Raw genomic sequence first — 24983 nt, 5'->3', positions numbered from 1 at the left:
TTTCTTCTCACACTGAAAGGTGTTTTCTCTGCTTTTATTTGGAGCTGGTGTCAAGTTTGTTGGTCTATCACTCTATCTCCTTCTGTGCACCCTCCTTCCTTCCCTCTTTCCACTGAGAGCTCCATAGCTAACTGAATTAAGCAGGTGTTTCCCTATTAAGAGAAAAAACAAAATGCCAGCTGCCTGTGGTTAGTGGATCATTCACTGTACAGAGGTTATTGCAGGAGAGAGTACCTGCTAGAAGGGGTCTTTTGTTGGGCTAGCTCAGCTGTAACCCACAAAAGCTAGAATACAGCTTAGAACAGTGCTGTTAGTTGTTTTGGCCAGTTTTGCATAACATCAACAAATGGAAACTTGAGGGAAATCACAAGCTTTAACATGGCTTTATAGTAGGGATGGGAGCAAAACTCAGCCCTGGATCCAAAGTCAAGGTCCAGAGTGGTATTTGGTATCTCTCTAATGAGCAGAACCAAATGCACCTGAACATAATGTTTCACAGTCCAGCCCGAGACACAGCTGTCTCTAGGTTAATGTGTTCAAATTCAAATCATTGGAGAAACAAATAGGAGCTGAGAACTCCCATGTGAACAGGGATCTGCAACCTGAGTTTAGATACGGGGTTTTGCTCTTAGCCCCTTTTGACAATAAAAAATAATGAGACAGGTTTTTCTGCCCCAATAAAATTTGGTGGCTGTAATAATTAGAACCATCTTAGATTTATTATAGAACTTCTGATAGTGCTTTTCTAAGTTAGTGTACAAACTATTTCCAGAGAGAGTTTGAAGTCATCAAAGGTACATTACACTACAAAAAACCCAAACAAACCTGGCAACAAGGCCCAAAGCCTGGGTCAACTGACTTGGGCTCACGGGATTTGCACTACAGAGCTAAAAAGAGCAGTGTAGATGTTTCTGTTTGGGCTGAAGTTTGGGCTCTGAAACTTGGCAAAGCTGGAGTGTCTCAAAGCCTGGGCTTCAGCCTGAGCAGGGATGTCTACACTATTTTTAGCTCTCTAACGTGAGCCCCACGAGCCCAAGTCAGACAATCTGGGCTGTGAGACTCACTATTGCAGGGTTGTTGAGGGTTGTTTTTTTGGAGTGTAGACATTGTGATGCTGGCAGATCAGGTGCCAGCTCATGCCAGAGCCGCAGGCCAATTGTCTTGTGTATTAGTATAGATCAAAGTGATTGTCAAAGGTATGCAAATGTATTTGGTGTTAAAGCTTCATGGAAACGAGTGGAATGGTACTTGCATTGTTTTCAGTTGTCTGTATCCCATTATAATGTAGTAGCAAACATTTACATTGTGTGTACCCCTGTAACTAAATAACCCATCCAATGAGAAAGAAGCCTGGTGGAATGCAAATGAAGAACTTTAACAGAAAAGTGCTAATTTCAAAGGAAGTGATCATTGTGTGTGTTGATTGGCGGTCAAAGACTAAAAACGCATTCCCCGCTCCGTCATCAAAAGAAAAGCCCACGTGGGTGGTGACACTGTCAGCTTGTTTTCTGTGAGAAGAAGCGATAAGTGTGAATTTAAGGAAAGATCCTGCATCTCCGGACTGTTTGGACTCTTACAGATGAGTGTACTAGAAGCAAAGCAGTGATCCCCAGAGACAATCTGGGTAAACGGAAAAGATGTTTTGGGAAACTGGCTGTTTATTACATCGCTGCCACCGTTTGGAATTACAAACAGTGACTCACCTGTGCATGTTTTTTACCTGCTTTAACCTCTCAATAACCCTCATTCTTTTTTCATAGCTAATAAACCTTTAGTTAGTGTATTATAGAATTGGCTGTCAGTTTTGTCTTTGGTGTAAGATCCAGAGTACCAGCTGATCCGGGGTAAGTGGCTGGTCTCTTGGGACTGGGAACAACCTGATGTGTTGTGATTTTTTTGTTTAAGTGACCATTATCACAAAATTCAGTTTGTCTGGGTGGCAAGATAGGCTGGAGTGTCTAAGGGGATTGGCCGTGACTCCATGGTAAGACTGATATAATGATCCAAGAGTTCACATTTGTCACTGGCTTGGTGAAATCTAATTATAGAACACACCAGCAGCTTGCGGTATTTGACCTGTTTTCTGACAGACTGCCATGAGGTAGATGCTCACAGTTGTGAGCCACTCCAGAGAGCGTGACACACGTATCCCAAGAGTTCAGCTAAGCAGAGAGGTCAAGATTGGCCTCCACAAGAATCACTTTGCCTACAAATGAAGTCTAACCACCTCTGAGGTGAAACATGGTAGCTGTATAACAGTTCATAGCAACAGGATGTGAGGACTGCCATATCCAAGTGAAAATACAAGGGAAGTTAATTAGGCAGAATATAATTACCCAAGTTGGAGTTTGGCCAAGACACTGGGTCTAATGCCCCCTACTGGTCCAAAACATTCCTTTAATCCATCAAATTGTGGCATACTGTAGAGCAAAGGCAGGGGTGCATTATGTCAGGTAAATGCAAAGTGCGGATAAGGCCATTCACAGGATGCCAAAGTCTTTTAAAGTCTCTGAATGCTGAAAAAAGAGAATGTAAATTAATAAAAAAATGTGGATTAGAATGGAGCCAGTAATTGCTCCGCTAATTGCTCTCCCCAGCTTTTCAGCACAACTTTCTGAACAGAGTGCTAATAACTGAATCCCCATTCACATTGCCTGGGACTGATTATGAAGCTCTGCAGGTAACTAGACGTGAACTCAGGAGTCATTTTCAGGTTATATTTTTAGCCAGCAAAACAATTGCATCTATTTGCAGCCCAATAACCTCTGCTGTGATTCTGTCAGAGTGAATAAACTAAGCTGGGTTGAGAGTGGTTAGCATTCGGAGGTGAGACCTCCGAAGGAAACATAGGTCCCACAAGATGTGGTTTCAATGATTCAAGGGGTGGCACACTCACCTCTGAGTCAGCGCTGAATCAATGCTCCAGGAATATTTGACAGTGTTGGATCAGTGGATATGGAAAATAAAATCCTAACCATTGCTGATCAGTAAATGTCCCATGTTACTTCTCCCAAGAGCAGGTGTGTTCTGGTCAAAATCTGTTTGGAGTGATTATATTCTCTTAACTGCCCTCTTCCCTCCTTTCCCCCGCTTTACTTTTAAACTGGATAAATTCGGTTGAGGCACTATTGTCTACTACTCAAAGGCAGGGGACAAAGAGGCAGGAATTTTATCACTATGTCACCTTGGGAAAGTCATCTAACCTGTCTGTTATTATCCTTATCTGTAAAATGGGATAATAATACTCAGCTATCTCTCATGGGTTAACTTAACTGATATTTGTAAAGTACATGGTAAGGCACTGTATAAATGCTGGGTAGGATTTTTCTGTAGTTCTGCTGTGTGCTGCTAAGCAGTTGTTGTGCTTTGTGTTTGGCTACTTCACTCATTTGCTGGCTCGCTCACTGGGGATGAGGTTTCCTGATGCATGTGGATGTGAACACTATTTATTTATATCTTTGCAATACTTTGTACTACTACGGTGAACATTGTTCCCATTTTGCCAATGGGAAAACTGAGGCACAGAGAGTTTAAGTAACTTGTCTGATGTCACACTGGAAGGCTGTAATACAGCCAGGAAGCAAACCACATCTTCCAATTCCCAGTCTTGTGCTTTAACCACAAGACCATTAACATTTTCCAGCTCTTCTTGGGGAAAGATGGACTAGTTGCCATTTATTTTTAAAAGTAAATGACAAAACCAGCTATTTACAGGTGAGTTAGTAAAGATTCCAAGAAACTGAAGATGAAAGAAATCAGTTACAAGAAATGCCAGAACCACAAGAAAGAATATGAAAAATAGCTGGTGTGTTTGTTATCATAACTATTCAAAGTAAATTACAGGTGAGATGGTGGAGACGTGTGTTTTGTTCACTAACACTGAAAATTCACTGTTCATTATACCGCGGTGTACAGAGTAATATGTTAGGGCCAATAACAGGAGTCTCATCACTTCTTGAGTGACACTGCTCATAGTTAATATCTTCACAGTGTTTTTCATACACATAGTACTGTTCAAACGCCTCACTGAATCCTCACAATATCTGAAGTGGGAGGCAAGGCATATCATCACCATTCTTCAAATGGTAAAGCTGGGGTAGAAGAGGGAAGGCCCTCATTTTCAAAAGTGGCCACCTTGGGTGCCTTAATTGCTGGCTGGCTGACTTGAGACACCTCGGGCCTGGTTTTCAATGGGAGTTGCAGTTGATTGTCACCACCTCTGACAATCAAGACCAAAGTGCCTCAGCTCACACATCCTACATTAGAAGCAAGATTTGAACACTGGGGCCTAAGTTGCTTGCCGAAGGCCACGCAGCAACTCACTGTCAGGTAAGGGATTAGAACTCAGGAGTTGCTGTCTCCTGCTCTTGTGCTGAGAGCATTTGACTATAGAATCATAGAAAAGTAGGGCTGGGAGGGATCTCAGTAGCTCATCTAGTCTAGACTCTTGCGCTGAGGCAGGACTAAGTATTTAGCTAGACAATCCCTGACGGGTTTGTATAACCTGTTCTTACGAACCTATACCATTTGCTTATCCACTAATCATTGAAATGCTGGACAGAAGAAATATTCCAGTTTGATTAAAAACCACAATTCCGTGTTCTCTCCTAGGAGCCAACTTCTCTTTGCGAGAGCTGGGCCTCGACGACGCCATGCCCACACACGGGACTTTATACAGGACTGATATAGGGCTGCCTCACTGCGGCTACTCCATCAGTGCTGGCTCAGATGCTGACACTGAGGCAGATGTCGTCATGTCGCCAGAGCACCCGGTGAGGCTCTGGGGACGCAATACCAAGTCAGGCCGCAGCTCCTGTCTCTCAAGCCGAGCCAACTCCAACCTCACGCTCACCGATACGGAACACGAAAACACTGAAACTGGTAAGTGACAACTCCAGATAGGCCTTCACAAACGCCACTCTTCATTGTCCAATTTTAATCTGCCTTGATTTTTGATCCGGCCAGGAGAAGGGAGGAAAATGCTCTTAATCATCCCAGGGTGTGGCCTTTTGCTCTGCCGTGCAAAATATTCATTAATGAACTGCTAGAGAGGCTCCTACTTATTCATCACAGAACTGGAGATCAGTAAGTGGCTGTGTAATACCCTATTTGCTCTTCATAGGAGCGTTTCAGACAAAAAGCATTGAAATCTCTCTTCCCTCCATGCTTATCTCTTGTGCAGATTTCTGGGCCAAGAGTTTTCCTCCCTTCCTGTCTGGTTCCTTGACAGTAGCTGGTTTATGGAAATAGGCTGGCTGCTCTCTGATGGAAGCAACTGTGAAATATTTTTAGAGATCTTTCCTTTGTGGGAACTCAAAGCTGAAGGTCATGAATTTTTAATCTTTGTAGCCTTCTCTCCCAAACTGCAGAGACTCCTGTAGGCTTGGTTGGTGTAGGAGCCTTTTGGTCAGCAGTTCTGCTAGTCCATGTGGGAAGGAGAGAGAATTTTTATAGAATTGTGGTTTGACCCCAGTGTTCACGCAGCCCTGTGCCTTTGCACCTTTAATTTAATTGCTGTGTCTTAATATAGCTGCTGTCTGCTAGCCCCTCTGGAGCTTGGACTCAGCAAAGAAGGCTGACATGAAGTGACTGCATTGTTTGTTCTCTTTATGCTTCTTGATATGAGTATTGTAGTGACAAATTATGATGATTTTTACTTGGGAAACCATGACAGGGTAAGACGAACGCCACCCACATGATTTTCTGTTTAATTCCAACAGAATTACAGCTGAGGCCTATTAAGGTTTTGTTAAGTGATAATGATACAGGTTAGACAAGGCTCAAAAATAACAACCCTCTGTTAATGGGATAAAGGAACGGTTTGATAAGTTTTTTTATTATCTTTACAGTACTTTTTTACTCCTTAAGTGCTGCATTCTCAGCAGGGTCACACCCATTAGGGCGGGCAAGCTTTTGCAATGGAGTGGCAAAACCAGCAGTTTTAGTTCCAGCCTTGGGCTGTGTTGTCTAGTGTTTTGCTAAGTGACCTGTGGAACTGTTGGGTGACTTATGGGATCTTGACTTTGGACACCCTGTTAGGTCTTTTTTCATAAACCAAACCAAACCCTTAAATCCCAATTCCATTCTCTTGTAGTCCGGTCCTTATACTGCGTCCCTCACCATGGTATCAGAGCAGTTGTAATCCTGTCCTTCAGCTTTCTCTTTTACTTTTGCCCAATAAGAAAAGCAAACCACCGAGGTTTAGTCTTTTTCACAGAAAGGGGGGAGGAACTACATTAGCCTCCGAGAGTGTTTTTCAGCAAAACATCATTAAACAATTGATCCAGGCTTCCATAATGTGGTCTCTATTGATGCAAATGCAACTTTGCACATCCAAATCACTTACATGTGAAATTGTTACATGTTAGCACTGGTGCCCTAAATTGATAGGATTTACAGTCACATATGTCTATATACATATCTACCAGACCACTCCCATTACCAGGCTATCTGCAGGCCTAAAAGAACACAACTGAGTTATGTGCATTCCGTCACTTGTTTGTTCAAATAAAGTGGAACATTTTCACTTGTATCTCTAATGCTGCAGTTGCAGAGATGAATTGAGGCCACTTTAAAAGTTTGGTCTAGAAAATATGAAGGTTGCTGGTTTTTCTTCTTTGGCAACTGGGCTTCTATATCCTAAACTATCAAGCAGGCTATTTTGAGAAACCCCAGATTTATGGGAGAAATGTTTCAGAGGACATGAGATGTATACAGCAACATAATGCAATGACTCAGTTTACAGGATACCTTTATTAGTCAATATTAATTGTTGACTGTATTGATAAAAACTATAGCCTTTAGCTGAGCTCAATATGGAGCTTTATGAGGCTGCCATGAATAGCAGGTTTTATGGGGTTCATTAAAACCAGTTTTTCCATTGCAGGTTAATGTCAGCAATTTTTATGTTCATTAATTATCCAAAATAAATACGCAATATTGATGTCTAATGTTTGTAAATCTCAAGCCTTCTGGGCAGGTTTATAGTTAGGCCATAATAGTGTCTTTGCAAAATGAAATATTTGATTCTTCACATTCAGAAGCAGGTTTGCACAAGTGCCAGTGGCCTTGAGGAAATGGACTTGAGGAGAAGGCTTACTTTGGTTAGTAACTACCTCCAGAATCCATCCTCTTGGCCGTGGGAAGACAGCTGCAATGGTGTTGGTTATGTGATATGTGTATAATAGTCACAAAACCACCTGTGCAGGCAACAGGCATGAAAAACCATGAGGTGCCGTGACTCCGGTGGTTCCAGTCTTTTCAGGCAGGCAAGTGCATTTGCTAGACTAAGTGCTTATCTTCGCTGCAAAGTTAACTCAAGTTATAACTTGGCTGTTGCCTTGAACTTGAGACCTGTCCATGCACAAAACCCTTAGCTCAAGTGGTGGTTCTTTTAACTCAGATTGGCTGGCCTGTCAGGCGCATAGGCTACAGCTTGAGGAAGAGGCACTTGCTAAGTACTAACACGATCAGTTTGTGCTGTTAACCCATTCATCAGTGCAGCTCTAGTGTTATTTTATAGTGTGGCTGCTCTCCCTGGGGAGGAATTAACTGCTACAGGGTAGAGAATGTGAGTTATCTCTGCTGTGAAGACCTAGCCTAAGGCTTTGGCTTTACAAGTCAGTAACTTCCTTATCCCTTTCTCCTGCAGCATCTCCCTAGCTTAGTGATGTACCAGCCTTTCCACTGCTGTCTGCCTCAGTTCCATAGGATGTCCTATAACTCCGTTGGTTTGAATCCAGGAGCTGGGCATCCTGTGAAAGACTAGGGTTTTGAGCAGTTCAAGCTCCCCTGCAGGTTCAAACACTCACAATGTAGGTGTGGGCAGTGTTGGCATACCACGGGTCACCCCAGAGGATCGATCTTGAGTTCATCAGTCAGGTCAGTACGAGAGCTGTAGTGGAATCTGTGGCCCCGATCCAAAAAGGCACTAATACAGCTCATTGTTAATGTTAAACGTGTGACTAGTCCCAATCCTGGATCGGGGCATATGAGATGAAGGGACACTGTTTTGCTAGGTAGCAATGGAAAAAGCGTGAAGTGTCTGTATGGATTCCCTTCCCGCTAGGTGGAAACCACTTCCTGGGGATAGAGTTTACTGTTTTCTACAGCGCATTCTGAGCAGGATTACGCTACAACTGGCTGATAACATTTTAAAAGAGGTCTATGTGAAAGGGGAATTCCATTCTATTTTAAAAGCAACAGACATTTTTTTCAGCTTCTGGCTGTTGAAAAGAAGTCCAGGTAAATAAATATGGTGGGTGTTGTTTTTTTTTTTTAACTATTAGGATTTAGTTTTGGCTCTGTGTTATTCTGTAGCAAGGTACGCACGTGGTTAAACATGAGATAGAGAGAGTGCGAGAGAGCTCTTCTTCATTAGCAGTACTAGTCAGTGCTGATTAATGTCATACATGTGCAAAATGGAGCTGATGTTTCTCTCTGTGATCATCTCCTCTGGGGAACAGTGTGGGCGCAGCATCAGGAGGCCAGAAGGAGCTCACAGGCAGGATGAGTAACATCAGATGACTCAGAATGGTTCAACATCGCCAGATACTGTACAGAATCAACTGCTCAATTATGATATAGTCTACAAAGGAATTATTATGTGCTGGGGAAGAGGTACAGTGTAATTATTTTGTCTGTCTGACTTGGAGAATGGCACAAATAAAAATCTTAGATTCAATCACCCTTGAACTTGGGAGGATTTCAGATCCAGATCCATAATTTGTGTCCTGGACTCATGGCTATGTAATTGTGCTTTACTGCAGAAACCCATGCACGAAACCAGTGTGATTTTTTTTTCCTCTTTAAAAAACTGCATGTGAATTATTTGTTCACCAAAGGGGCCAGAATAACACCATTGGAGCTCAAAGTCCTAAATTTAACCAGGGAATGGATCCAATATGTTCAGTGTAGTGCAGCATTCCTCTTACACCACCCCTTTAGAGGGTCAGTTCTGTTCAGGAAGGGTAGTTGAATCTCAACATTCATTTAGCTTTTGGCTCCACTAGTGAAATTGCTGATTAGTGCCAAATGTGGTGATGGTGGTTCTAGTGATATGGCCACTTACTCTTTGGTGACAAGATTAAGAACACTGATTCATTCCATGCAGACGTTCCAATACCTTTTCGATAGAAATTCATTTTCTTTCAGTCATTACTCTGTTGGGTAGCATTTAAATAAACTTTGCGAAGCTCTCATGAAAATTGGCCAGGCAAGGAGCAATTCTGCTCTCCCAGCCTTACTAGGATGATGATGGTGAAAAAACAAATGATATTTTGCTTTCCCATCAAAACAGATGGCTCACTCTGTTTGAATATGTGAGTAAAATTTTGCAAAACTGAGTTTTACTGGAAACTGGGAGGTGAAAAGTTTAGATATCCCCATTATCAGTTCCTTGAGCCATCCAGTGCCCTAACCTGTACTCGTTTAATTAATCCAAGAGATTGCTTGGCAAAGTAGGAATCAGTATAGTTTTTGCTAGTGAGAAAGGCTGATAAATGCAGGGGGAAACATCACTGACAAAAAAGTTAAAGACTAGCCTTTGAATTGAAAGAAAATAATGAAATTGTGTATGACTCCTTGGTATTTAAATAAGACTCATAACTACATCTTTTATTTAGTCATTAGGGGTGTGTTCCAATGTCCACTGAAGTCAGTGAGAAGACTCCTATTGACTTCAATGGGCTTTGAATCAGGTCCTAGATAATTTGGAGATATCTAAAGTGTTTTTGGGCAACAGCCAGAATGCCAGCTTGGGGAAAATTCGAGTATCTTTGGTTCAATATGCTACACAGCCGTATTTACCACCACCAGGTTTCCTGTACATGTTTCTGTTCCTTTATGAGATCAGAAAGTTGTCATGATGATCAAACCACACACATCAAAATCTCATCTGCTTTTTGCAAACATTTTCTCTTTAGAGCTACATTACGACAGCTAAGGCAACCGACGTCAAATTGTGCTTATTTTTGTGGGTTTTTCTCATTCCTTGCAGTGGTCTGTTATCCATCCATCTGATGTAGTCCATAAATACCAGCAGTGGCTATATCCTTGATTCACACCTTCTAAATCATTCTGAATCTCTGAGGGGGAATAATTTTTTTTCAGATTTTGCGTGTGTGTCCATTTCCTTGTTTCCCAAATCGTGTTGACTCAGTTCACTGGCCCAAAATACAATTCAATACATTAGTATAATTAGCAGCATCAGAATTACTGTGTAATCTTAGCATTACAAATTATTTCTTAATACCCTTGTTGATTATCAGTGGTGACTTTTCTTTTTATTACCAAGTTTTGCTGACTAATTTCCTTTTAGGCTTCATACACTCTGTTGTTAATCTATTACTCTGATTGTAGCATCATCATCGTTTTTTTCAGAATTAAATAATGCATTCTAAAGTACTTTCAGTAAATGAGTGCGTGCCTCAGATATGTTTACTCTCATTTTCAAATGGCATAGGCAAAAATGTGATACTCAGAGTAGGGAGATTTCTAAAAGATCTAAAAAAATCTTTCTTCAAAACAAAAATGCCCTATAGTTTCTCATACTTTTCCTATACCTTTTGAGTAGATAGACACAAGAATAAATCAGAATTATGTAGGCAAGATTAGAGGCTTGCTGGCTGTCATTCATCCCTTGGTTCACCTAGCAATGACGTTATATTAACTAGACATCTCAGCTCGAAATTAAAACTGGCCAAAAGCCAGATACAAGATAAATTGCATAGGGTAGCAGGGAACAAAGGAGAATTGGAGAAACAAATGGCCTGATCCAAAAGTCATTGAAATCACTGGGAGTCACTGACTTCAGTGAGATTTGGACCAAGTACAAAGGATCCTTCTCCTACATCTTCTGATACTAGCCCAGGAAATAAAGATTTCAAGAGCAGTTACCAATTCTAATAGTCTATTGGGACTGCCTACATATTGCAGTCTATAATACCCCCCTTGTGGTCCATGAAGCTGTTCTCAGTCATGGAAGCCCAGATGATGACCATGAATAGGGGAGATGCTGCCATTCTCTCAATCCTTGTGGCTGCTGATACTCTTATAAAGTGCACTCTGTCTTGAAGGAGACTTTAATTACATAAGCCTCCCAAATGCCATCTTATCCACTGAAAAATGGTTCCTTTAAAGGCTGTCACGCCCCCTCTGTTATTTTTGATCCAACTTTGTAGTTGCTGAAGTCATGTAAAGTAAATTCCTCATGCGTCCTTTGTGCCACTCTCATGTTTTCGTTTTTTCTTCCCCTTTCTCAGTATTGGAGTCTAGGCACAAGATAGGAGGAGAGTAGATACATCTTGAAAGATGGAAATGTGTGGAACTGTCTTAGTCTAATGTTATGGAATAGTCTTTAACACAGCTTTATCTTGGAAGGATACTAAATTGGTTGGGTCAGAGACAGCAGAGCTATAACTAGAGCTGGTCGGGAATTTTGTGGCAAAATTTTTCATCAGAAAAAGACTTTGTTGAAACTGAATCTTTTTGTAGGAAAGGGTTGGCTTGTCAACTCAAAAAAAAATCAAAAAAGGTTTTGAAAAAGGATTTCAGCATTTTCAAAAGAAAATGTTCTGTTTTTCCAGTTTGAAGCAATTTTTCATTTTGAAATTTAAGCAAATTATTTTTAAAATGGTCAAAACTGAAACAAAACATTTTGAAATTATCTAAATCAAACATTTTGATTGACATAAGCTGCATTTTTTTTCAGAAATTTGATTCATGAAAATTTTCATGATTTAATGCAGTAATAGGATTTTGATGTTTTTGTCCTGGATTCAGAATGAGAATTTTTTTTTAAATCTGAAAAACTGTCATGGGACAGGAAAACCATTTCCTACTTAACTATTATCTCCCTTTACATTCAACCAAAAAGCTGTCCAATAAGTAAAAAAAAAAATAACCCTTTAAAATCAGGAAACATTTGGATCTCTCTCTCTCTCTCTCTCTCTCTCTCGTTTTCCATTGCTGAATTAAGGACTGGGAGGCCAAAGCCCATTGAGGTCAATTTCATTGGGCTTTGAATCGTATCCTACATTCAGATCAGAAGAAGCCAAAGAGTCTTGCAATTGTAGTATCTGATCAACTAGTTTCCAGAAAAAAACGACTCTGAATGTGTCCCAATGGGAAAATTGTCCCACACTAACCTGTGTATTGCTTCTTGCTTCATTCTCTGCCTTTAAGGAACTAAGCCAACATGCCATAAGGATAGGCTGCATGACAGAGGATGGTTTGTTGGTTTCACATTATTTATTACTATTATTATTACTCTGAAACCAGTGAAAAAAATAAAATCCTCCAAACTCAGTAATAAGTCATGGATGCTGACATAGGAGGACGTATAGAAACCAAATATAAAACAATATATTTATATAAAATAATTATATTGATTAATATTGCTGGCAACCTGCCAACTATTCTATATGTAAAACTGAATATAATGAGTTTTGATACCATTTCCCTGTGCCTTAAATAACTTTCTTCTCTTGGTTCCAATGCACTTGAGGGAATACGGAGAGGTACCAATACAAACATGCTGAGGAGTATTTTAATATCCTGGTGGCATGTCTGACCTCTGAGAAGGAAGAACCTGTCATTGTGAAAGGGTAGATCAGGGCCCGTATCCATTGTCAGCTGGTCCCTCCACTGGAGACTGAAGTCTTCTGTTTATCCAAAATGCAGGCAGCAAACCACAGGCTTCCCCACTCTCTCCTCACATCAAGCCTCAAACCTGGGCTGAAGGATCACATCTAGTCATAAGATAGCAGCTCTGACTGCATGGCCCATTCATGGGCCTGGCACGTCTATTAGGATGCCATTCTTGGTGGTGGTTTTGCCACTGAGGATTGAAATAAGAATAATTAGTATTGTTATTTATGTCGCAGTAATGGCCACAATGTGCTAGTGGCTATGCAAACATAGGAAGGTACAACCTCTGCCGTGAGAGCTTGTGATCTAAAAACCCATCACAGAGGCTGTGCATTAGCCGTTAGATCACAATGACACTGACTCCAATCCATAGTGCTGGTCAAAAACACAAGACTAGTAATACTGTGAAGTTTTAGGTGTTTACTGTAGTCATATAGAGATTAGTCATATTTTGTAAGGCAATGCTTGGTCACTACTAACATGGACTAGTTTTGAAAGGCTCTAATGCCAATCCCCTCTATTAAAAAAGCCATCGAGTCCTCCCAGTAGAGAGTTTCTAAAAACAGCTTCAAGTGTGTTGAGAATCAGGGCCTGCAGCAGAGCCAAGCTCTGGACAACCTAACAAGCACAGCTGGCCTGTAGTAGGATGCCTAATTGTCTACACCGCCTGATTGGCTGGAAGAATCAGTGGACCTGTTCTTACGCCCAGCAGCAGCAGCAGTTCAGTGGCTGCTCCAAGCATTTGCCCAGGGCTGAGATAGCTCCTCCCTTGCCTCACTCCAGATAACTCGGTTCTGACTCTCCCCCCCAATTCCTGACCTCTGACTGTTGGCTCTCGCTCCTGGCCTCTGACTCCGGTTCTGACCATGGGCTCTGATTCCTGGCTATGGAGACCTGCTGTAACCACTAGGCATGACCGCCCACATCTCGGTCACTGACAAAACGTGGTTTAGGCAACATATATCTGTTTATCATTAGCACTAAGTAAGAAGGCAAGTGTAGATGTTATATGTTGTTTACGTGAAAGAAAGGAAGGATAGTTTTGTGGTTAAGGCACTGGACTGGGACTCGGGAGATTGGGGTTTAGTTATTGGTTCTGCTACAGATGTCCTGTCTGAGCTTAGCCAATCACTTAGGCCTGGGTGCACAAAAGAAATTAGATGCCTAAGTTCCTGTCCCTGCGATGCCCCAAACTCCTGCTGAACCCTGTAGGTGCCTAAACTCACTCAGTGCCTACATTTTTGCAATAAAAGTTCCCTCAGCACCTATGTTTCTGCCACTGAGCTTGCACACTGCTGCCTCCCTCTAGGTGTCTGGGTGCCTATCTCCCACCTGAGCCCCAGAGTGATTCACAAACCAGGAAAGATAGGCCACCTCAGGAATGCGCAGGGCCCCTGAGGTGAGGTCACACAAAACAGCTGGAGAGGAGGAGGAGGAGAACAACCTCCCTCACAACTTTTAGCCGAGTGATTAGGGTACTCACCGGGGATGTGCGTAGCTTGTGTTAATCTAACTATGTCTCTGCTCTCTGCTGGGAGTCCTGCTGCCGCCCGGGTCCTGGTTCCCCACCCCCTGCCAGGAGCATGGCAGTTGACTGGACTCTGGGCATGGATCTCCCCGCCAGAGACAAGAAGCCCCGGGTAGCTGCCGCCTCGCTCCTGGCAGGAAACAGAGGGTGAGAAGCCTCAGGGATACCTGGGCTCCTGGCGGGGAGCTGCACAGGGCTCTCAGCCCCCCACACTGCCCCTCTTCCATCAGTGGAAGTGCTCCTGGTGAAGATGCGCAGCTCCCACAGAAGGAGGTAGTGTGGACATCAGCCTGCGGTGGCTGTAAGTCGGCCTAACATAGGTCGACTTAAGATTATAGTATAGACATGGCCTGAGTCTCTCCTGTTGAAGATGTTACACTGTAAATAAATAACCAGAGTCATTTGATTTGTGGACAGGATCCTGCATCTTCCCCGTCCTAGGTAAGTGCTCTAATCACCAGGCTATAGAGTCATTCTTGTGCTGGGTCTTGTTTTCTCTCTAGCCCAGCACTCCGAACCTTCCAGGATCTGTATATAAATCTGTACTGTAGGTTGGGTGAGGGCTTTTACACCAGGAACTTTAACCCAGGTTTCACACTGTCTTGGGTGGAGACTCACATTTCTGTCTCCGGACCAGGGATTGTCCAGGCTGTACAATTCCCTGCCTACACTGTGCTATTCCCAGCAAGGCTGCCTAAACAAGCCAGCGTATGTGTTTTGCTTTCTCTTCGAAGGCTATAAACAGTATAATTTTCAGCAGTTACAAGTTATCACACAGCTCTTTCTAAGCAAGCACATTTATTTTTATGTTGAAAGCATTGCAGTGAACATTAAACAATTATATAAGAATCTACATGCATGCTAATAAGTTTACCAGAGATCACCGTCCTCCCCAACTCTTAACAAGGGCTCTGATAGGAATCAGTCCTTCAAACACCACAAAGGGGTTTTTGTGTTACAAGTTTATAACAGCCTTAGCTCAGAGCTAGCATACCCGTGAATCAGTTAGTTTTTCCTTTTATACCACTTGGACCTTTGATTGTGAGTCTCCGGGAACAGGTGATCAGCAGACAATGGTCCCTTCCTCATGGCTTAGCTTCAGAAAGCTGGGTTTTTGCATCACCGGAGATGGAGAATTTGCATTCACCTCCCCCTTGAGAGGTTACATACAATCCCAGCCCACAATAACACATAAACCATTCATTTAATACAATGAACCCCAATGCTACTTAGACTTAATTCAGTAAGTCTCCCCAGGATATGGCAGGAAATCGCCCTGTCACAGTCTCTATGCTGATGACTCACACATCTGCCTCTTTCATCCACACCTGTCTATTTCTGTCCAAACTAAAATCTCAGGCTCTCTCTCTGAATCTCTCTGTGGCTGTCTAGCTGTCAGCTAAAGCTCAGCTTGGCTAAAACAGAGCTCCTAATTGTCCTCCCTGCCAAGGACTCCCCACTTCCTCATTTCTTGATTACTGTAGACAACATCACCTCCCAGCCAGACACTTGCTCCCATCAACCAGGCATCAGCTTTGACTTGGATCTCTTTCTGCATCCTCACATCCGGGCTTTGTGTTAATGTTGCCAATTCTTATTCTTTCTTTTTCATCCTCACAGCTAAGACTCTTGTCCAAGCTCTCATCATTCTGCGGCCTGATTACTGCAACATCCTTCTCTCTGGTCTTGACAAAGGCAGTCTGGCCCTTCTTATGTCCATTCACAATGCTGCTGCAAAGATTATTCTCCGAGCCCGTCACTGTGGCCATGTCACCCCTGATTGTGAATCCCTCCACTGGCTTTGCATCAAGCTGCTCGTATTCACTTTTAGCACCCTTCACAGTTAGTCCCCCCCTACCTGTCATATCTCATTTGCTATCGAGTTGTTGGTGCTCACTTCAATTAGCCCATGGGGCCAGCCTCCTCTGTCCATTTGTTACGTTTTCAAACAGACACCTTCATGCTTTCTTATGGCTAGGAGGTACTCCTCATGAATATCTACAGAGCTATCTCATTATCCACCTTTAATTCCCTCCTCTAAACTCTCCTTTGCCGTGATGATACAAAAAAAACTTAACAATAGTTAGGCTGCTAAATATGCAGAGACCACAGCCTATCATGCTGACCAATATTGTCTCATTGTTTTCGTGTACTCCCCCATCTGTCTCTCTCCATTTGTTGTCTCTTGTCTTATAGTTAGAATGAAAGTCTCCTGGAGCAAGAATCATTTTTGTGTCCTGTGTTCGTACAACACCTAGCACGGCGGGGTCCTGATCCTTAACTAGAGCGCCCAGGCACTTTGGTAATACAAACAAATAAATAATAATGGCTCGTAAATGCACTTTGAGATCATCTTGGATGAAACATGTTATATAAACATAAGCCATTAGTATTATTAATGCTTGAGACAGCAAAGTGCTTTTTTCTATAGTTGGTTCTAATCCATCTAGCCACTTAATAAGTTCTACAGGATCTGTGGACTCCCTTAAGGACGAGGTGTTCTTATTTCTCAGATGGTTTGTTTGATTCTATGCTAAGAGAACTACTGTGTAATGGGTAGAAGAACTATATGTAGGAGGGAATTGGTATCATTACTAAACAAACCTTTTAAGACACCTAAAGCAGGGACTTGATTGTTAGAGCTGTGATTCTGGCTCTGAATTTAACACCACCTCTAAACATCTTCATCCCCTGTATTGAAATTCAAGGTTAGCATTTTGAGGGCCAAGTGATGGCTGCTCCTGCATGAGTGCGCTAGGTGAAGGAGAGGTAGCAGGGAGCATCCCCGAAGACATCTCCAGTGGTACTGCCTGTTTTCCGTAAGTCTTAGTAAACAAAACATCTAAGCAGACTGGGGCTGTGGGTAGGGGGGAGTCAACAGTGCCAGAACCAGCATAGGACTGTTAGGCTTTTGGGACAGGTGGGACCTCCTGGTGCTCCTCATGGGGTGGGGCACCTGCATGTTCTCCCCCACTCTGTGTTGTGCCTTATAGGCACAATCTAGCCCCAAATGGTGCTCCCCTTGACACAGCAAACACACAGGACAATTTGGAGGTGTGCTCTGATGGAGCATGCTTTTATTGCTGTGGAAAACATCTGTTGTGTGACTTTGAAAGCTTCATCCAGTTTCCTTACACAGTTTACAATTATTAACACTCATTGCATGTTCAAAATCGTTTTTGAAAAAACATCAGCCCCATTTCCTACTTCCCTGCTCCACCTGTCTTCCTTCCCAAGGAACCGCTCAGGTGGCAAACCATCCTTTTCCTTTATTCCTATCAGTGTCTCTGGTCAAAGTTGGCCACCCATATTCTTATTTTCTTCGCTGTGCTATAGTCACCAAACAGATTTGTTTCTCTAAATAGAGAACAAAAGCATCTGCAAGCCAACTCATTTCCCTTCCAAAGTCCTTGGAGGGCAGTACTGAGGCAGAGTGGGAAAGAAAACTTGTCAAGTGTTAGAGGAATAAAGAGAACTCTTTTTTTCTCTACTATTATTATTGGAAAGGTTCTCTTAGCCTCCCTGCCTCTTCGGGACTAGTAACGTATTGAAAAGATCTTTCATGCAGACAGATAACAAACACACCGAAGAGCTGCATCAGAAAGGGAAAAAAATACTTATCAGTAATGATGTTTGTCACAATCCCTCCGACTTTCCCCATCCTCCAAAGGAAGTTCTCTCTCACACAGAGCCAAATTGTAATGCTCCTTATTCTGGCAAACTTCTGTAGAGCAGATTCACTGAGTGCTAGCTTGAATGGTGGAAGTTTTACCTCTGATATGGTGTGAATGACCATATAGGCTAACTCCATTTGGTTTCTTCAGGTAGGGACTGATCTGTAAGATCCCACTCCTCAGACACTAGGTCCCTTCCACTTAAAAAATTGTTGTCTTATCTTGTCTGACAACTGAACAGAATCATCTCAGTTGGTGCCACAAGTGAGGGGAAGAGTCAGGCTCATAGTGGACTGAACTATCTGGCAGAGTGAATTCAGCGTTTCATCCTACCAAGGTAGGAAAACTGACTTGCATGGTATTATGTGTGGCTCTCAAGATTTTGATCCAGTCTGTTTTGTGCAGACATCACACCAGCAGTGCTGTAATACAAGGATTTACCCCTAACCCAGCTGTCTCTGTCCAAACTTGTTTCTCCCTCCAATGCTATGTAGTTTGCTTTGTACCAGTTGGCTGCCACTTCCTACCCAAGAGATGGATAAATTCAGTGCTTAATTTGTGCCAGGGCTGAGCTCCAGCACCTCTAGGCTCGGCAGTTCATAGTCCCAGCACTTCTTGGCTTGCTGCATCAGTTATGAATGTAAGAAAAAAAACTTACTTCAGCCCCCGCACCTAACTGATTAAGCCCCACGACCCTTTTTATTACAAATTAATAGCTCTTGAGATCCTGTGAGATGAATGGCCTTCACGTCTTAACAGTGCTTTTCTGTCTCTAATATCTGTGATGACTACGCCTTACAAAGCTCCTGTGAGATAGGTAGGTGCAAATGAGCTGAGTGTGTGTGTGTGAATGAACAGCTACACCACACCAAAATGTTCAGTTGTGCATGCAACTCTCCTGTCTGCAGTTGCAGTCATGGTAATTATGCCTACTTAATTTTGAAAATTGTGCCCATCAGTGGCTTGCCCAAAGTCACACATTCAGTCAGGGGCAAAATCTGGGACTAGAGACATCTCAGGAGATCTGACATCTAGTCCCCTACTCTATCCACAGGCTTTGAGATGCTGAGTGAGATCCTTCACGGATGTCTATTGGCATCGCTCCATTGCCTTCAACTGGGCTATTGGACTATTGGCACTCCTCTGATTTATCCTAGCTGAGGCTCTGGCCCTCTAAATTCACATGAATCAAAAAAAGGCATTTTTCTGGTGGGCATTAAATCTGATTTATTAAAGTCCGTGAAAAGGTACCTGTATAGCAATTGCCTTTTTCTGCGTTACGAAAAGATACTGCACTCTAAGGTAACTCTGTTAATGAAAAACAAAGCCAGCACTGCTGGTGCTTGAGGCACAAAGCAAAACAACGGTCCCATACAAGATGTCCACTTGGTCAAGTACTTCACCTAACGTCTCATGAGACGATGATTGAAATGTCAGGGTCAGTTGGGTTTAAGATGCTGAAAGACTTTGTCAGCATGGTGGGAACAACATGCAGGTTTTAGGGAGAAATTCACAGAATAAATCAAATGGTTGGTTTAAAAAGAAATTCTCCAGCCAGTTCTGGAGATCCATACTCCGGAGGATCATAGTTCAGTTTTCACTCTCCCGCTGTTTGGATTATGTAGGAAATGTCAGAGTGCAGGAACTGAAGAGAAGGGGCTGGGATATAATGGAGAAATCCAAAGCAGGAAATTATCTTTTAAAAAGTGTCTCCCATTCATAAAGGAGAGAGAATATTTGTGCTGACATGCACATAGATATATGCTTTCTTTAGAGAGGGTGGGTAGTTCATTAGCCTCTAAAAATGACCCCCACCTAATCATATCTTTTATTTAAAAAATAAAATAACACCTCACACCTGTTAATCTGTATTAAAATATTGCAAGAGCACTATTTTATAAGATGGTCCATTTGTTTTCATGTATATATAATTGCACAGGTCACACACTCAGTACACTAAACTATTTCGCTCTTGGGATATGTCTGCACAGCAGCTAGACACCTGCAGCTGGCCCAGGGGGCTGGGGTTGCGGGGCTGTTTCATTGCTATGTAGACTTCCGGGCTTGAGTTGGAGCCTGAGCTCTGGGACTCTCCCATCTCGCTGGGCCCTAGAGCCTGGGCTCCAGCCTGAGTCCCGAAGTCTACACAGCAGTGAAACAGCCCCACAGCCCAAGCCCCGCAAGCCCAAGTTGGCTGGCATGGACCAGCTGCAGTTGTCTAGTTGCTGTATGGACATAGCCTTGGAATCTGTCTTCACTGAAGAGTGAGCTCCAGGTATTTTCTCTCAAGTTAGCCTAGCTTGAATGAGAACAGCCATGCTGCGAAATAACACCTGAGAGACTGTGACCACATTGGCACTGCATTGGTTCGTGTGAGGTGCTTTGACTTCTGGAGGCGTTTTCCGTGTTTCTGTGCACTGCAGAAAGAACTGCTCTATTAATTCTCTTTCAATGAATGGTGGGAGAACATGTCTGTCGTTTCTGGGCACATAGGGAGAACTGTGAGATGGCATTGGAGGATTAGTGTCATCCAAGTGGTGCGAGCCTGTGTTCACACTGCAGTGGTCAAGTGAGCAGCTGATGAGTGGTGCTCTCTTGACTTTTACCCTTTACCGCCTTTTGGGCCAGCCAACGTGAATTCAGAGCACCACCGTGCTTGAGGTTAGGTTTTTTTGTGAGTGAACAGGACTGGAGTTATGGTCAACTCACAAGTTCAATTGGCAGTGGAGACAAGCTCTTACCTTAGAAAATAATTAAGCTGTCTTTCAGGCTCTAAACAAGGTCAACACAATACTCACTGGCTGTTGTGATTTTCCCCTGTTGCCTACACATTTGAGCCATTCCCTCTTAAAATTATCACAAGCCACACCTCTCAACCCCTGGACCCTCAGAAGGAGGGGCAGGGAGGAACAGCACACCTTGGAATGAGGGGCACAATGAGGGACAGCAGCTTTTTTTAATGAAAATTTCCAAAATAATAATAATTGGATCGATTCTCTACTAACCTCCCTCTATTCCAGATACCCCCTGCCCCCATGACAGCCCCAAGGGATGTATACATCCATACCATCCTTCCTCCCCCAAAGGAGGGAGGATTTCTCCTCTGCCTGCTCTGGTAGCATCACTGCCTTCTTCTGCATGGGAAAGGGAGGGGGTTGCTCTTTGCCCAGTCTGGCGGCAGCAGGACACCTTCCCCTCCTTCCCTGCCTCGACCTGTGTGGGGGTGGGGAGGAAGTATGGTTCTCCTCTTCCTGATCCAACTGCTGCAATCCCCCTACTCCTCCCTTCCCTGCCAATGTGGGACTCCTTGGTGCCCGTGTGGGGCCATGGGACAACCGTAAAAAACATGGCCGGATGGAAGATGTTCCGCACGATGTGGGACCCTTGAGAGGTAAGCACTAAGCTATGTTTCCCCCAAACCTTGATTCCTATGATCACAAACCAAGAGAGCCTCTGAATTTTGTTTAGGATCTGATCTTAGTTGTGGGCAATACGGAAACATTTTCAGTTGTAAGGATAGTTGCACTGGGTTTATTCTATAATTTGTTAAAGATGAAAGAAAGTAAATTTTGCCTACACGCATAAGTTGTGTTGCTTTAACTATACAGTATGATTAAAGTGGTACAACCCGTCCTTAGTAGTGTGAATGCAGTTATGTTGATATAGCTTATTTCCATATGGACAGGACACATCCCATTCTGGACACTCACAGACTTTTGTGTTTGGGTCCTAGCTTGCTGGACTCAGTTCTTTAATATCCTGCAGACTCCCCAGTAGCTTAAACAAACCTTTCCCCAGTGTTTTGGGCAATCTGGTGTACGGGTCAGTGCTCCAGGGACACATGATAGTTGAAGAACCTTACACAGAGATATTTGAAAACCAATCACTCATTACTTTAGTCAGCACAAGAAATAGACAGTTCTAGCTCTTAAAAAAAATCCCTTCCTCTGTTTCCTCGCCACTCTGGAGTGTTCTTCAGGATTGGGGTCTGTGTCCTTTCAGGATTCCAAATCCCTTCTCCTGCACCTCTTTTTTCATGGCTTCTCTTGAACATGGAGTCTGCTCTCTCCTCCAGATAGCTTCCTTTGACTTTGGCTGCTGCCGCAGTCAAAAAAGTTTCCTCACCCTCCAAAACCCTGTGCCTCTTTGTTCCTCTCTCCTGCCCAATTAAATTCTTGATCTAACATTGTCCCTTTGTTTTCCTGTTTACAGACTTTGTATTTTCCATTTCCCTCTCTCTGCAGATAAATTCGGTTGAGCTGAGGCATCCATTTTGGCACACCCACTGTCTGGCTAGAGTACAGTCATGAAAATTAATGCCTCCTTTGGTTTGTTCTGTAGCTTCTTGCAGGGTGGGTGTTACGTGTCAGGGACATTTAACACTGAGGAATTTAATGACCCAGCAATTTCATAAAAGTAACCAGAGTTCGTAAATTGTACATAGATTCCCCCAAACTGTCACATTGGTACAAAGTCTATGTGTAAACCAGGCCTTGATTAAGTAGTAGTAATTGAGGTACAAGGGTGTCCGTGGGGACTGATGACCTGCTGAGAGGAGTTGATGAAGATGCAATGAAGGGCCATTAACGTCAGCTCGCCATTGGTTCCAGTAATGCCCTGCCCCTACATCATTATTGCCAATATAGACAGAAAATGAAAATACAATATGTTTATGGATTTTTTCTGGGTGATACAGTTTGTTAGTTGTACATATTTCAGTATATAATAAACAATGACCCTGTACCTCTTTATCAGCAGGCAGATTCATAAAATATGTCATCTGAAATGGCTTTGAAAGGTGTTTCAGTACTAAGCTATCCATTTGTTTTGATATAACAGAGGTCCATACTTTATAGGATGAAAGGCAATGTAGAATTGTAATGCAGTATTATTACTACATCAAATCTGGATCTCCCTTTTCTTACGGATGAGCAATCAAATGGAAACTGGCCAGAGTCTGAGCCTTTGAAGGAAAAGTAGAATTCTTTTGGGATAGTGTTACCCCAAGGCAGTATTTGTACTGGCAACTCTGAAATTTAACAGCAGTCATCATAATATTTTGAAAGTGCAGTTGAATTATCTTTCATTTCACAGCAAACAGCAATATCACAGAACGTTAGGACAGGAAGCGACACAGAATATACTATACCCAAATGAGTCTGCAGGGGGAAATATTGGTAGGCAGAAGCATAGAAAGCAGTGTCTTGGTGAATTTCTGGGTGTTCTGTAACACAGTGACAGTGATGTACCAAGCAGCAGCTTGAGTGGAATCTTAAACAGAAGGAGTATGTAATAGAGTACGTTGGTGAGATGCTCTTGTGAAAAAGCATTCAGACACTACACGCCACAGTTGAACTGCCACCATGGTACCATGAAGCCTTTTCATGTTCTTGGAACCCTGCGATCTGAAAAGACAGTTTGACAAATGCAGCAGATTCAGCTGGGAAAGCTTTCAAAATGTCTTTGTAGTGTATATTTCTTTACATATAGGAAAAAAAATTAGGAAACCTGCTTTGGCCACTAAATCTAGCTTAGGGAGCAGGGGAAAGTAGAAGTGAATCAAAGTGACTGCCCCAAGGTTCATAAAGATTTAGCTCAAAGGTTGGAAGAGACTGAAACCTGTTTTTTTAAAATGTACTTCTGCATGGTTATTTTCTTAATATGCAGAAAGAACGGCAGTCTATTGATTAGTCGTACATTGCACTGGGCTGATTTCCTGAACAAGCTCAATATCAGTAACTCAGGATCTGGGACTAAACCAGTGAACATGGAGTGTGGTTGACCTTAACAATAACCTTCACACTATGTTTGTGGTAAAAGGGAAGAGCAAGCATTGAAGATGATAATGAAGGCACTTGTTTTAGTGCATATTAATATGCACAGCCATCAAACACTCTTCCTGCTAGATTTTCATTTCAGGAGCAAATTGGATGAGACTAAAGAGCACAGGGTGAAGTACTGATATCTAGATCCACATTTCTGATGCCTGAATGTCCTTTATTGTGACCAAAAGATGTCAACAGTAAAGGTAATAAAGAACACTGTGTTGGAGACCTGAATTCTCTTCTGACCTCTGCCACTGACTTGCTGTGTAACTTTGGGAAAGTCACTTCATCTCTCTGTCCCTCTATTCCCTTATGGGAATATTGATGTGTGGTCTTCTTTAGAATGTGTTTTCAGATCTAGGTTGCTTACTGTTGTAAGCTAAATCTCTGTCCTCTTCACTCAGTACAGTGTTCCATTCCAGTTTGTAGGTCTAGGGCAGGAATTTTAACAAGACCTCCATTGTAGGGCTTCCTTGCAGAGTTTTGGTCATTGCCCAGACACGGTCACAGCAATTCAGAAGGATGTATGCTGATGGCAGGGAGTCATAAAGCCAGTTGAACTCTAACTGACAAACCCCAGCTGTCATGGAAGATTCACACCTTCCTCTCCTAATGGGCTTTGTCCAGGGGGCAGGACTTGCCTGCAAAAAACCGCTCCCTCATATTCCTCTTGCACGCACACCCAAACACACAACCTCCTTCCAGCTCCCTCTTTTGTTGAGCCCCTGTTCTGTGGTCTAGTTTTATGACGTTACTCTGCCGGCAAAGGCAAAAACCATCATTTTTCTTTCCATGGTGTCACACAGACAGCTGCAGCGGCACAGGAGCTAGCAAACAGAGCTGTAAACAGGGGAGTTTGAGTGGGAGTTCGATAGGGGAGTTTGTCTTGTGGTGCTTGTGTGGGGTTTGGTTTTGCTGTGGGTGGTGGTGTTTTGGTGTGGTTTGTGTTTCCCAGATTAACAGGATTTAGGTGGGAAGGCTATGACAGATTCAGAGGTGGCAGTGGGAGTGACCCATGTAGCAGATGACACAATGAAGATGACTGGATGTGGAAGCTGTGGTATGTACATGATCCTGGAGGGGGCACCTGGTAAGAGTTTTGTCTGCATGAAATGCTGTCTGATAGAGCTGATGGAGGAAAAGATCAGAGGTTTGGAGATGCAGGTGGAAAGTCTGGTAGAGTTTAGGAAGGGGTTTGAGCAGATTATGGAGCAAAGACATGAGGTATCTGAAGGGAAAAGCTCAGACTTGCAGATGGAAGCAGGACTAGGGAATTCTGAGGTGAGACTGGGTGAGGAAAGTGGTCAG

At 42.9% G+C, this 24983-nt stretch overlaps 1 protein-coding gene across 1 annotated transcript in view; it reads left to right on the top strand.

Annotated features, from left to right (window-relative positions):
* The window catches only part of TENM4 (teneurin transmembrane protein 4), a 523302-nt gene that overhangs the window by 87248 nt on the left and 411071 nt on the right, over nt 1-24983 (top strand). The window contains exon 3 of the mRNA XM_073335791.1: nt 4612-4881. Within this exon, the coding sequence (XP_073191892.1) occupies nt 4612-4881 (270 nt within the window). The remainder of the gene's footprint in view (nt 1-4611; nt 4882-24983) is intronic.

The sequence above is a fragment of the Lepidochelys kempii genome, chromosome 1 (assembly GCF_965140265.1).
Source record: "Lepidochelys kempii isolate rLepKem1 chromosome 1, rLepKem1.hap2, whole genome shotgun sequence".
NCBI classification, from domain to species: domain Eukaryota; kingdom Metazoa; phylum Chordata; order Testudines; family Cheloniidae; genus Lepidochelys; species Lepidochelys kempii.
This window is presented reverse-complemented; position numbering and strand designations above follow the sequence as displayed.